The sequence below is a fragment of the Brachionichthys hirsutus genome, chromosome 10 (genome assembly GCF_040956055.1).
Source record: "Brachionichthys hirsutus isolate HB-005 chromosome 10, CSIRO-AGI_Bhir_v1, whole genome shotgun sequence".
NCBI classification, from domain to species: Eukaryota; Metazoa; Chordata; class Actinopteri; order Lophiiformes; family Brachionichthyidae; genus Brachionichthys; species Brachionichthys hirsutus.
In genome coordinates this window covers 358,818-372,525 of record NC_090906.1, presented here as the reverse complement: position 1 = coordinate 372,525, position 13,708 = coordinate 358,818, and the positions used below count along the sequence as shown (strand labels likewise).

The window sequence follows — 13,708 nt, the reverse complement described above, 5'->3', positions numbered from 1 at the left end:
ACATTATTTACACACATTGCATTTACGGTATATCTGTGATTTTATTTCATTATCATGTTAAATAAATAAAATGTCGGTACTCACCAAAACGGCTGTCCCGTCTGAAAACAAAATCCATTCTCCTTTCTTAAAGTTCCTAAATCCAGTGTTGCTCCAAACATTAAATCCATCCCTTGCAAACAAAAGGCATTCCCAGCAGAACAATTTGCAGCGACCCTCAGAAGCTGTAACCAAAAGTTTGAAGCCTGGAAGCGGCGTACCAATCCTTTCCCCACCCGGGACAGGTTAGCTAGCTCCGGAGCTAGCTTGAAGCTAGCTCTCGTGAGCCGAAGCTAGTAGCTTCTCTGTAAAGGTCCGTCTTGAAAATGGCCTTTCAAGAATATCCACAACCAAATCCACACTTTCCCCTCCTTCGGCCATTGTGGGTTAAAAGCGCAGGAATAATTGTGGTTTTATCTTCGGTCAGTCACGCCGTACCGGTGCCAGCTGATTAGCTGATGACGCAATATGCCTAGCGCTGCCCTCTCACACGGAGTATCCAATCACAGGCAGGAAGGCCTTACTTTCACCAACTCGTGATCTGATTGGCTATCGCAACTGTCTATCAACTCTAAGAGCCAATCACAGGACGCGTTATTGAGTTGTGACGTGAGACAAGCAGGAAGGACTTGTTTCACCAACTCGTGATCTGATTGGCTATCGCAACTGTCTATCAACTCAACTCTACGCCTTCACTCACACAACACAGACGGCAAGCAGCGCTGATTCTGAAGGTCTCCGACGGTAGTACTTGCCACTGGTACTATGAAATCCGCCTGGCAACACAAGCTAGCTGAATTCTGATTGGATAAAAACTCTCACCTAAAAATACATCACTGTAATATAATATAACATGAATGTGAAGAATATATATATATATATACATAAAATTAAATTGATTTTATCATAAATATGATCATGTATTCTTGATTTCTGGTTATGTTAGGCAAGCAGAGAAGGCCTTGCAGGCCCTGACCGCCCGCCACTGCTTCAATGTGTCCATAGTATGTACAGTATGTTCGACTGCTGCAAGCCAAATTGCCCTCCGAGGGACAAGCTATTAAAGTGAAGTGAAAGTGATTTAGTGTTATTTCATAATTACATGAGAATAAGTCACAAACAGAGACCCTGCATTTAATACGTGTAAAATCCATCACTTTTATTTTTGAACATATTTCATGGAGCGTCATGTTTTGTTAACAGTCTGTCAATCTGCTTCCCTCTGGAGGTCAGGAGCTGTAATCACAGTCTCTGATGCAACAACACAGACGAGGACGCAGCCCTCTTGTTATCGAGGTGTGTTTCGAGGCTGCAGGTCGGCCAGACTGTCCTTAGCGGCTTTAGCTTGTCAATGCGTTGCTACAAATACATATTCAAACATCAACAGAATGACGTCAGCATTAGCGTGAATATTTAGAAATAACAAAACTAAACATTTTATTGTGCCGATGAGGAATAAGACATTGTTTACACACTTCAGCTTGAGAATCATTGCACATTTTCTTTTAGATTGCACACAATATTGAATGAATCGGTTCTCAACCTCCTCTGGTTTGATTTAAGCACTGACTATCTAATGCTGTGGGAGCAAAGGGTAGCATTTAGCACGGACAATATTCCATCAGGCCCAAACAGATGCAGCATCCCAGAAAGACAGTGGACATGCTTTGCATTTGGACACATCTCAACTATCTCAATGTCCACACTGGTTGCGATTCAGCTCCTCAGGCAGGGTGGGGCGGCCTCATTGGGGGTGGGGGAGGCAGGTGGGGTCAGCCGAGAGAGGGACAGTTGACTCTGAGATGGCCCAATAGAAGACTTCCTGACGACTGAGCTACACAGAGGAAATGGTGTTACACAATCATTTGCTTCATGCAACAGGAATCTGACAGAATTATTACCGGACCTGCACCGAGGAGGTTCTGTTTTTGATGCTGTTTGTCTGTCTGTCTGTTAACAGGAAAAACTACTGGATGGATCTTGATGTAAAGAAATCTGAAGGTGGGTCTTGGTCTAATTTAGATCCCATCAAATTTAGAGAGCTATCCACCTTTCATCTTCACCTTTCAGGGGGCAGAAACGGAGATAGTCATCACGACTCTCTCCAGATCAACCCCCCCCCCCCTTTCGTGTCCACCTTCGTTGTAAATATTATGTGTCTTTTTAATTTATTGTTATTTTGCATCTGTGGAGTAATTTATTTTTATTTTATTGTTATTTTGCATCACGTTAGTAATTTAATATTTGTTTTATTTGTATTGTTAAATGTCGATGATTTATGTACGAAGGACTTTCTGGATCTGGATTTTCTTATTTTCTTATAATGTTGGCTTTAAAAAAATCATATTGTAAAATATAATATATTCACTCACCATGAATCCCAGTCATAAAGGGGTCCGATATGAACTATCATGAAAAATGTCTTCTGGATCTGATCCAGAATGAGGTCAGGAACAAATATTACATTTTAACATTAAACCCATTTATGGATTCAAGAGTTTAAACACACATAAACTCTGATTCACTTTGACTTTTCATGGTTGGTGTATAAAGACACCAAGATATCTAGAACCTTTTGATGAAGATCCAGCCGACGCACGCCGCTTTTGTCCTGAGCATTTCATAAGTGTTTATATTTGAGTTACATTAGCAGCTCACAGTTTAGTCAAAACTGTATTGGGATAATATGGGACATGCTGGCCATCGCCATGGCAACAGTGTAAAAAATCCAGCATGGGCGTCAATGACTTTTTCGACCGGCATGTGTGTCAGAATTTATGTGGCAAACTTGGGACGTTTCCATGGTAATATGTCATTTTTGTATCATGGGAGATTGTCGTGTCGGCCTCATTAGAATAACATGAGGAACTTCGGCCATCGCCACGCCAACACTGTAAAAAATAATGACATGGTCTAATTTGCTTTTTTGATGGAATCTTCTGCCAAATTTCATTCATTTCTGGCAAACAGACGCCCTGTACAATTTGATTTCTCGTTCTGCAGGGGGCGCTGTGGGGCCCATTGTCAAAGTTGAACATTCAAGGTGTCCAGGTAGGAAGGGTCAATACGTGTTCAAAATTTGGTTTTGATTGGAGTGTGTACGTGAGAACGGGGGCCATTTTAATGTACGAAAAATCTCAAACATTCTACCTAAAGTTTGGAGCTTCGCCGCACGGAAACCTCATCTGGCTCCTCTCAACGCGGAGGAGCATCGGTTCTACCATGACTCGGCAGTCTTGTAAATTTCAATACAATAAGGCCGCCTTCGTGTTTGTCTGGGGGCGTGGCCATTATAATGTTTTTTTATGGCCTGACATGACGCATGTCTGTATTGAATTTCGTGGCTGTACAACAAAGTTTGCGTCGTACCCCTCCCCATAGGAGCAATGCATTTTGACTTTGGTAGGTGGCGCTGTGTTTTCCCAACTGTGAAACACATTAAATTTCACCGGACCTGAATTTTGTGCAACACTTGAAAGGCATGGGTCTACATGAAAGGCCGTGTCAGACTCTACCTTTCTTCTATCCCAGCATCCTCAGGTCGCTCTCCATCCAAATGGGCTCTGGGAGCCGCCGCCTCCTCTTCTTCCACATGGTCGATGACATTTCTGAGCAGACATGGTGGATGCCGGCTCAGCTCCCCAGTCCCCAGCACGCCGAGCTCCGTGGTCTCCACGACGATAGACGGCAGACGCTCTCGCCTGTAAAGGAGGTCTCCTGGAAGATCTTCATTCATGTTGGCTTCAGGAAAGATCTGGAGCAGCGAGCACATTTCATGATTTATGCTGATCTCAAAAATAAACTAGACAGACAACCATCATTCATATCTTACAAATCAACATTAATTTAAGTTTATTGGGAAAACAAGTACATTTTATTAAAGGTGACATATTCTACCCTTTTTACACAAGTTAACGCAGTTCTCAGGCATATGAAATATCTTTTAACATAGAGGAGCTGGTCTCTCTTTTTAACACTACTTGTGAGGATATTCTGGACTCTGTCGCCCCATACAAGACCAATAAGGAAAACAGAGCACCACAACCCTGGCTAAATGAGGCCCTAAATGAACTAAAGAGAGACTACAGGAGGAAAGAACGTAAATGGAAAAAATCTGGTCTACTTGTGTTTTATGAAATATGGAAAGAAGCTTTAAAAACATACCAGACATCAGTTAAAGAAGCAAGAGCATCGTTTTATTCTAACCTGATCTCAACACATAGCAACAATCCCAGAGCTCTTTTTAAAGTTTTAAATTCAGTCACACGCCCCCCCTCCTGTCATTTTATTAACCCATCCTCAGAGCTGTGTGAGGATTTTTTAAAGTTTTTTGTGAACAAAGTCAAGCTCATTCGGGAACAAATCACCCCCCCCCAACGCGTGTTTTAGATACTTTCAGTAACATCGACAGTTATTTTAGTAACTTTGAACCGGTTTCACTGTCTTTTTTAACTGAAACCATCGCAGGTATGAAACCTACAACCTGCAGCATTGATTCGATTCCCACTAAGTTTTTAAAAGAGGTTCTCAACACTGTTGGACCCGGCATTTTAACAATTACTAATTGCTCCCTGGAGGAAGGTGTCTTCCCTTCTGCTTTTAAACATGCTGTGGTCCAACCTCTTCTAAAGAAACCGAACCTTGACAATACTGTTTTAAGCAACTTTAGGCCTATATCGAAGCTTTCTTTCCTATCGAAAAAATGGTTTCGACGTTGTACCTGGTACGCTCTGCTGCCTCTCCTCCGATCCGGACTCTCCTCCAGTTCCGGCTCCGCTCCATTGAGAACTGTAGTCATACTGCAAAATACACATACACATATAACTGGGTTATAGTTTATCTTTGGGGCGTTATCCAACCCCTTGTCTTCATTCATAATCGCTATGGCAACATAAGTGCACGTGATGAGATGGTGGATTCCCCTTAATAACATAACGTAGAACGAGGAATCACAGAACGAGATCATGTTGCAGGAGTCTGCTGTTAGCGTGAAACGAAACCTGCCGCTCAGATTTCAGAGGCTGCCACACACAAGACCATTATTCACAGGTGATTGTTTATTTCTCTATAACGATATTCAATCATATAGAAATAGTAACGAGGATAAATGTTTGGAATTTGCAGGATACAAAGATTTACGTAGCAAACGCCTCTGATACATATTAATCCGAAGAATATCACCAATGACCTGAAAACAAAACGATAGTCTGTTGTCTGTCTGTGTGTGGCCGCGTGATGAACTGGCGGCTTGTCCAGGGTGTAGCCCCGCCTCTCGCCAGTCGACTGCTGGGACGGGCTCCAGTTCGACTCGGTACGACAAAGCGGGGCGGAAAATGAAGACATCTTAATAAAAAAAATAAACACGCTGTGATGTAAAGACAAAAGTATTCTGACTTTGCCTTTAAAAACCCAACAAATGTCAAACAGACGGCTGTTAATAAGAAGCACGGAGCGCCTTGATGTCACCGGGGTCGTGGTCGCTGCTCGGATTTGGGGGCTGCAGGTATTTCTGTGATATCAAATGTCGATCTTCTTACATAAAAAAAATCCACAGACAACAGAGGAAAGAGAGATCTGGCCACAGACACCCTCACTAGTAATCCATGTGGGCGGTGTTGACCACGTGTTGGGACAGAGGGTAGATCTGCGTTGCTAATCTGCAGGTTAAGCACTTTACATAACAGGCTGAAGCAAACCTGGTGCCTCCGAACCAGCGTGTTGTGTTGAGCTAATGTTGTGTTGAGCTAATGTTGTGTTGAGCTAATGTTGCTCAACACAACATTAGCTTTCCGTTGCTGAAGCATAAAACTGACAAACTCTTTGCCTCCCAGCCTCTCTTCATTCTGTTAGCATGACCTGAGCTAACAGGCTCCATCTTATAGTCCAGGCATATGAACACAGAGGGGAAGACAACTGCCCCCCCCCCCCGTCACTCGACCAGTGCTGCACTTTATCCTGTGGGGTTGTGCACTCATGTCAGCTGCCTCAAGTAATGCGATTTTATAACTTTCTGTAATGTCTGTTGCCGAACTACAAAATACGTAAATAAATACAGGAGAAAAGCCTTTGAAACATCAATAACAGGGTTAAAGAACTCAAAATGGGATTGGCATTTAAAATAGTCAATGCAGCAACAATACTGCCCCCTAAGGGTGGAACGGTTTGACTCCTGCCCTCAAAACATGCACCTCTTTGGCCTCCTTCAAAAAGGCCCTAAAAATACACCTTTCAGGGGGACAGAAACGGAGATAGTCATCACGACTCTCTCCGGATCAAACCCCCCCCCCTCCTTTTTGGTCCACCTACGTTGTACATATTATGTGTCTTTTTAATTTATTGTAATTCTTCATCTGTGGTGTAATTTATTTTTAATGTATTGTTATTTTGGCAGGTCTGTATCTTACCTGTGTGAGGCAGGTCTGTATCTTACCTGTGTGAGGCAGGTCTGTATCTTACCTGTGTGAGGCTGCTCTGTATCTTACCTGTGTGAGGCTGCTCTGTATCTTACCTGTGTGAGGCTGGTCTGTATCTTACCTGTGTGAGGCTGCTTTGTATCTTACCTGTGTGAGGCAGGTCTGTATCTTACCTGTGTGAGGCAGGTCTGTATCTTACCTGTGTGAGGCTGGTCTGTATCTTACCTGTGTGAGGCAGGTCTGTATCTTACCTGTGTGAGGCTGGTCTGTATCTTACCTGTGTGAGGCAGGTCTGTATCTTACCTGTGTGAGGCTGCTCTGTATCTTACCTGTGTGAGGCTGGTCTGTATCTTACCTGTGTGAGGCTGCTCTGTATCTTACCTGTGTGATGCGGGGATGCAGCTCATCCTGGCTGTGGCTTGAGGAACCCTTAACGGCAGACGTTCTCTGTGAAAGGCGGCTCCTTGGAAGTCTCCGGCCTTCCGGCCCTTCTCTCCAACAGTCACAGGCTCTGCCTTTTCTTCCACCTTTAATTTGACCCAAACGTCGTGCTCAGTGACACGCAGCCCATCCAGACTGACGTGCAGCCACAAAGCAGCCGCCCAGCTTGACAGGCTTAACATCACCTTCAATTACAGGCGAAGCCTTGATGCAGGGCGTGGCCGCGCAGCGACGGCGGCGAGCAGCAGTCTCCTGCAACGGCTTCACGGCTTGGAGATTATTTTAAATCATTTTTGGATCAGGATGTTAGTCCCGCACGGGGACATTCCGACTTCCAGCAGGAACAGAAGACAAACACAGATTATAGAAGTGACGATCAAAGTGGGAGGAGCCTGCAAGGCCAGTAATATGAATTAAACATGTGTTATGCAGATTATTAGGAGCGGTTTGTGTTGCAGTCTAGCAGCTGCAGGAAGGCATGGCCTGCGGTACGACTCCTTCACACACCTCGGGAGTCGCAAGCTGCCACTGATGGAACTCCTCAGTGCAGTGAGTGTGTGTTGGAGGGGGTGGGAGTCGCTTTAGTGGACATAGAGGACAGCTGGGCTGTTATCCTCCTCTGACCCAGTCCCTCCACACATTCTGGAGGGCATCCCAGAACAGAGCTGGACCTCCTAATGAGTTAGTCCTGCCTTAATAGGGCATTAAAGGGGATTGTGTGCGCTTGCTGCAGCCCTAGTGTGCGTATGTGTTGTGTTCATCGGCACATTCCAAGTGTTGCACGATAAACACTTTTACTTTTTATTTTGCACTGATCTCGTCTCTTAGAGTTCTTTAATTTTATTTTTGCTGTACATAGTTCTTTAACAAAAAAAAAAGTTTTAACGCAGTTCCCAAACACAGTCTTTGGTTCAGACAGATGCTGCAGGACAGCGTCCCTCATTTCTGTCTCAAACAGATGCTGCAGGACAGCGTCCCTCATTTCTGTCTCAAACAGATGCTGCAGGACAGCGTCCCTCATTTCTGTCTCAAACAGATGCTGCAGGACAGCGTCCCTCATTTCTGTCTCAAACAGATGCTGCAGGACAGCGTCCCTCATTTCTGTCTCAATCGGTCTTGTTTCTGTTTAAAGTCCTTAGTACATAAATCATCGACATTTAACAGTACAAATTTAACAATACAAATAAAACTAATATTAAATTACTCAATTGTTGCAAAATAACAATAAATTAAAAAGACATGGGCAACTTAGGTGGACATAAAAAGGAGGGGGGGAGTTTGATCCGGAGAGAGTCGTGATGACTATCTCCGTTTCTGTCCCCCTGAAAGGTGTATTTTTAGGGCCGTTTTGAAGGAGGCCAAAGAGGTGCATGTTTTGAGGGCAGGAGTCAAACAGTTCCACCCTTAGGGGGCAGTATTGTAAAAAGATGATATACCCATGTTAGTCCTGTAGGAGGGGGTAATCAGGTTGTTGTTTGAGCTCCCTCTAGTGTTGTGGCTGTGGGTGTCACTAAATCTGTGGAGGTGTTTATTCAGGTATGCAGGGATTGAGGGGACTGAGGGCATCATCTTACATAAGCACACAAGTGGGTTACAACAGGAAGTAGAGGCATTGATAAAGAGCAGTCCCAAAGCAATCGTGTTGCTGCACGAAATGCAGTCCTGTCAGCAGAACAAGGTGATGCCAGCATCATGTTGGGCAAAATGTATTTATTTTAACATACATCAATTGTTTAGGTTTATAACTTATAATACACGACAACTGAGAAAATAACAGGCCTAATATTGTACAAGATTTCAGTGTATTGTTTCTGATTCTCATGAACCAATCAAATGTATTGAAAACAAATATAATCTTTCTGGAAATTCAAAGCATGTTTTTGTCTTGTAAAGTGATTTACTTCTCTCCATATCTGTTGGTTTTAAACTTTTAAAAATGAAAAACACACCTCAAGTAATAATACATCACATAAAATTTACATCTTCATGCATTTAAATTCTAACAAATAAAAACAGAAATTCTTCACTCAAGTTTATTTACACACATACAGGTCTGAAACACACACACACACACCCACACACACACACGGAGAGAGAGACCGAGCTTAAAGCTAAACATAAAGTATATGTAGTTACAAGGTTGAACTATATATATTATATTATAATATCTTCCTCGTATGACTCCTACATGGTGTACAGTGGAGCTCAGAAGTTTAACAAGCCCTACACATAGTAAGCAGGAGACGGGTACAGCCAATAGGGTTTGGCTTTTTGTTCTGCTGATGCAAAGTTGCTGTTCTCATGGGCCTGCCTGCGATAATACCTGCGGAGGGCGGGACTTCCAGGGTGACACTGTCGCACATGGAGGAAGTACTCATCAGGGCGGGTGGAAGTGTAGCCGCAATCTTCACAAACAAAGATCTTGGAGCGCCTCTGACGGTACGCATACTGCTGGTGGACGCCATGAATCTTCCTCATGTGGGACTCCAGCGAGCAGCGTTGCGTGAAGGCTTTCTCACACAGCTGGCACTTGTAGGGACGTATACCTGCAGCAGGGAGGGGAGGAAAGGCTTTGTTTGGCCTGCATTTGGGTCAACACACGTACACATCTAAATAAACATTGGTAGCTTTGCCATTGTGTGACAAGTCTTTGTGTTATTGAGCACCGAGAAACAGAATTAAATACATATGATTATGAATATTTTGGAAATCCTTGCCATATGAAAATGGCATGCTGTAATATCAGGATCACCCCCTACTCGACTGTGATATCGTCTTTTTGCCTCCCTTGAGAGGGTCGGGCCACCTCTTCTGCTCACGACTGCGATGGCGAGTAATCGTGCCTCCGGTTGCGGCCCCAGCGGCGAGTGTCTGTATTAAGCATGTGTGAAAGATGTCTGTGTCGGTTCTCAGTCATCCAGGTCATGGCAAATCACGATGAGCAAAAAAGAAGAGTCAAATGCTAATACTCCTGGGGAGTCTGATCTGCCTTGGTGGTTTCGGTCCGCTCTTTGTTTCCTGCTCCAAACGGACTATAAATATCTAAACTCTCGCCCAGTCCCTCAGAACTGAAGAAGACTCGTGGATGAAGGTGAAACGTCTTCGATCAAACTTGAACAAGTCCAGGTGACTCTTCTTTTTTGCTCATGGTGATTTACTGTGTTCTTGTGTGTTCTTCTTCTGTTGCTGTTTTTCTCGAGTGAGCGCTCTGTCTCCAACACCATCTCTGGCTGGTTAACAGTCTCCGCCTCCTGACAACAACAGTTGGTTCCTGATGGGCTGTCAACGAGCCCCGAACCCTCCTCAGTCCCCAAGCCTCCCTGCACTCTGCCGTGGCACCCCCCCTGGATCGACTGTTCGGGAGTGCCTGTGCTTGTTCGTTGTGAGTTTTGGATAGGGATTGTTAGAGATCATGGGCGGGTGAAGCCTTGTGAAGCTTTTGGGGCTTCTTCCTGATTGCGCCGGAAAAAGCTTCAAAGCCTCAAATAAAGACCCCACCGGTGACCTCTAGTGGTCAGCTGCTGTTATAGCACCAATAAACTGACAAAGACGTCACAGCTGTGTCTTCATTCTGAGAATGATTGTCGACACACTAAAGTGTTGCACTTTGAAACATCAAGTTACTTATGAACTGTTAGTTACTTGGAACATCGTTTAGATCGACAGGTATTCCAACTTCAGAGTTTGTGAGAAGTTCTGATGCAGTTCACTGGAACCCCTTTATGGTGGTAATAATCACAAGGGCATCCCTGGATCTGGATCGCGTACCCTCCTGACAACTAGGATGAAAAGATTCAAATGCAACACTCGAATGATTCTGAAGGACGTCCTCGTGCTACAGTGTGGAGACAAAGTGAAAATGTGCATGAGGGGATTGTTCTCGTGCAACACTTTTGTTTATATGATCTGCGTTAGTGAAGCAGAAGTGTGTAACTGTCATTTATGCTGACTCGTTTTCTCCTGCTGTTAGCTTTCAGTTTGGATTAGAGATCGTCACTTTGCTTCTTTTTGTTTCCTCCCAGGGCTTCGATAGTTGAGGAGATTACTCGTTATTTTGGCCTTAGTTCACCCTGGAGAGAAGCTTCCTGTTTGGTTTGGGTTTTTCCACATCCCTTTTGGATTGTGCGATCATTCGTTGTCCTTTAACAAGCTGTCCCCTAGCCAGGGACGTAGCACTTTGTTGGACTTTCTGGAACCCAACCGCTGCGTCGCTCCAAACCGCTTCAGATCTCCCTGCATCGCTTGGACTGTGACAGCTACAGCTCGATCCTGTTATCCCTTAGTGTGTGCGTACATAGTACTATTTCTTACAGGTTGCTATTCGCATTGCTGTTAGCAGCTGGACAGGCTCTTATGAATCATTATTCCAATCGGTCAATAACGGGAGAATTTCTATTCCCTTCCCTACAATGCACACTATTAATTCTATATTCTCCAGATAATTTGTGATATTCTCATTGTGGACGACTGCCCCATCTGCCACCCCCCCAACAATCAGTTTCAACGTGGACTTTCTTTATCTGCGACTAAATGTATTGCCTATCACATCAAAACCTCTTTAGCAGGCAGTTACCATCCAGTGCAGTATATGCAGAGCTAAGCGGTTCTGATCAGCACTTTCATTGCATTTTCGATTCAATGGAGTTTTACTCTGAACACAAAATTGTAATTGATGTAAGTTTCTAAATTTTCTAAAACCTTAAATTAAATGATAAAAATATATGAAATATATAAACAGTGTGAAAATAAAAACCTAATAAATAGATCTTGTTTGTTAAGGAAAGACAGACACTTTGTGTGTGTGTGTGTGTGTGTGTGTGGGTTGGGAGCATGCTCATTTCTTACCTGTGTGTGTTCGCATATGCCTCTTTAGGTCGAAAGTATCGTTGAATCCTTTGCCACAGAATCGACAAGGATGCCTCTTAACCAGGCTGTGGCACTTCAGGTGGCGAGTCAACATGCGCTGCAGAGGGAATATCTTGTGGCACGCAGAGCATACAAAGTCCACTGAACCGGGAGAACTTCGAGGTCGTGGCTGTTAGGGAAAGATTAATGCATGACATCACATCATGGATTCTTCTACAATGAAATGCTATGGAAGTGAACTATTCTTGTTAAATAGGATTTGATCCATTAGACAACATACAGTAGCTCAAGGTAGTTTTTGGGGCGGCCCATCATAAATCTAGTGAGACCTCAGAAAGGCAATACAAGTTGATGTCTTGTCCTGGCCTACATTTGGGCTGCTTTTGAAAGCTACATTTGCACAGGGGCGGACTGGCCACATGTCCATTCTGGAAGAGCACACAACGCCCGCTGGCCCCGTGGCCGCCGGGCCGGCCTCTTGAATTTCCCCTCTAAACTGTGTTATAATACGCACACAGCCAACAAGGCCAGGGGGCGCCACCTCCGCCGGCGGTGTTGTGAGGTGCAGGCGGCCCTCCAACAAGCTGCAAAGCAGCCGGACAGAGCGAGCAGCGGAACTGATGTAATAGTGTGACTTTGAGCTGTGCTTTAAGTGGGCCGGGCGGTGCTCACCGGCGCATCCTGCCCCGCCCCCAGCATTCACAGCCACTGACCCAGGTCTGCAGATTCATTCGGCCAAAGTCGGAACTTCTTTCCACAGAGACTTCATAACTTTAAACCGTTGCGCGTGTTAAATATTTCTATGATCAGCATCCACGCTTACGATACAGAGGTCGCACAACACTTCTAGCTGCTTTATTTCTATACACTTTGAATTAATCTCATATAAAACATGACACATATCTAACTGGTGCATGGAAGGAATAATTTAGGGCCCATCCAAGGAGGAGGGTGTAAGCGCCCCCTATAAAGATCACTTCATTCCCCTCCTAACTGGATCTACACCGTCCACATGGTGATCTGGATCAGCACCAAAATGTTCTAGATTGTTCTTGGTATCTTCATACACCAACCATGGAAAGTAAAAGTGAATCAGAGTTGATTTGTATCTGATTCTTGAATCCGTAAATTGAGTTTTTCTGTAATCCTGCTAACAAACAGACAAACACCATCAAAAATATAACTTCCTTGGCAGAGGTAAGAACGAGCTGAATGTTACCCTGGATCTGCTGGCCAGTGCCAGTGGACTCGAATGGTAAAAGGAGCCTCGAAGCATCACTGTGGCCCATCCTGGCCTCACGTCAGCCCCCGGTCCTGCTCGTCCAGCTGGACGGAGTGGCGTTCTACTTCCCGCTGCGACCAAGCTTGCTTCCGGCCGGGGCTCAGCGGCAGGTCGCAGAGTGTGCTGCTGCCAAGCTTTTTCAATCAGCAGAAAAATAAACATGTAAATAGTAAATTATATTTTTTAATCAGTAGCAAGAAGTTAATAAAGGTTTGTGCATTGTGGTTTATTTTGACATCTAAAACTAAACTTAAAAGTGCTGAAATTCCTACCTGCTGCATTTCCTTCTTTCCAGTCCAGCTGCTCTGCTTCTTTCCACTGCCATGCTCTGCCATGCAAACGCTTCTTTTTCACAAGGAAGGATTTCGGCATCCTGTGGATTCTTTAATTCCTCTCCTGCTGTTGCTTGTCTTTTTTCTGACTGTCTGCCTCTGATCGTTGAACTGAACTGCATCACCCTTGCTCCAACCCTTGTCCCCCGATAGGCTGTAGGTACAGTCTTCCAGCAAAATCACAGGACTCATTTCCATAATACTCTCTGGGAAGAGTGGTGACGCTTTAAGAACAGTATAGAGGGGGGGTAGAAGGCTGTGTTTTGACTGAAGTGCACCTGTGTTGACTGTGCATGCGCACACTTTTAACTGGTCCCCCACTGGTTTTACATGTC

General features: G+C 44.4%; 1 protein-coding gene across 1 annotated transcript; it reads right to left on the bottom strand.

Annotated features, from left to right (window-relative positions):
* Nucleotides 1–9,116: 9,116 nt before the first annotated feature.
* Nucleotides 9,117–13,413, bottom strand: zgc:171929 (uncharacterized protein LOC100124596 homolog). Its single transcript, XM_068744202.1, has 4 exons — nucleotides 13,314–13,413; nucleotides 12,979–13,085; nucleotides 11,739–11,928; nucleotides 9,117–9,439 (listed from the first exon to the last, which is right to left on the bottom strand). Exons 1-4 carry the CDS (start codon nucleotides 13,411–13,413, stop codon nucleotides 9,117–9,119), a joined length of 720 nt encoding a protein of 239 aa, XP_068600303.1.
* Between the last annotated feature and the right edge of the window lie 295 nt (nucleotides 13,414–13,708).

What these genes read in the sequence shown, in the direction of transcription:
- zgc:171929 (XM_068744202.1), bottom strand. Translation starts at nt 13,413, where the DNA reads ATGCCGAAATCCTTCCTTGTGAAAAAGAAGCGTTTGCATGGCAGAGCA. An exon ending in GAAAGAAGGAAATGCAGCAG is followed by an intron (nt 13,086 to 13,313) that starts GTAGGAATTTCA and finishes CACTCCGTCCAG; the next exon opens with CTGGACGAGCAGGACCGGGG. An exon ending in CACTGGCCAGCAGATCCAGG is followed by an intron (nt 11,929 to 12,978) that starts GTAACATTCAGC and finishes TTTCCCTAACAG; the next exon opens with CCACGACCTCGAAGTTCTCC.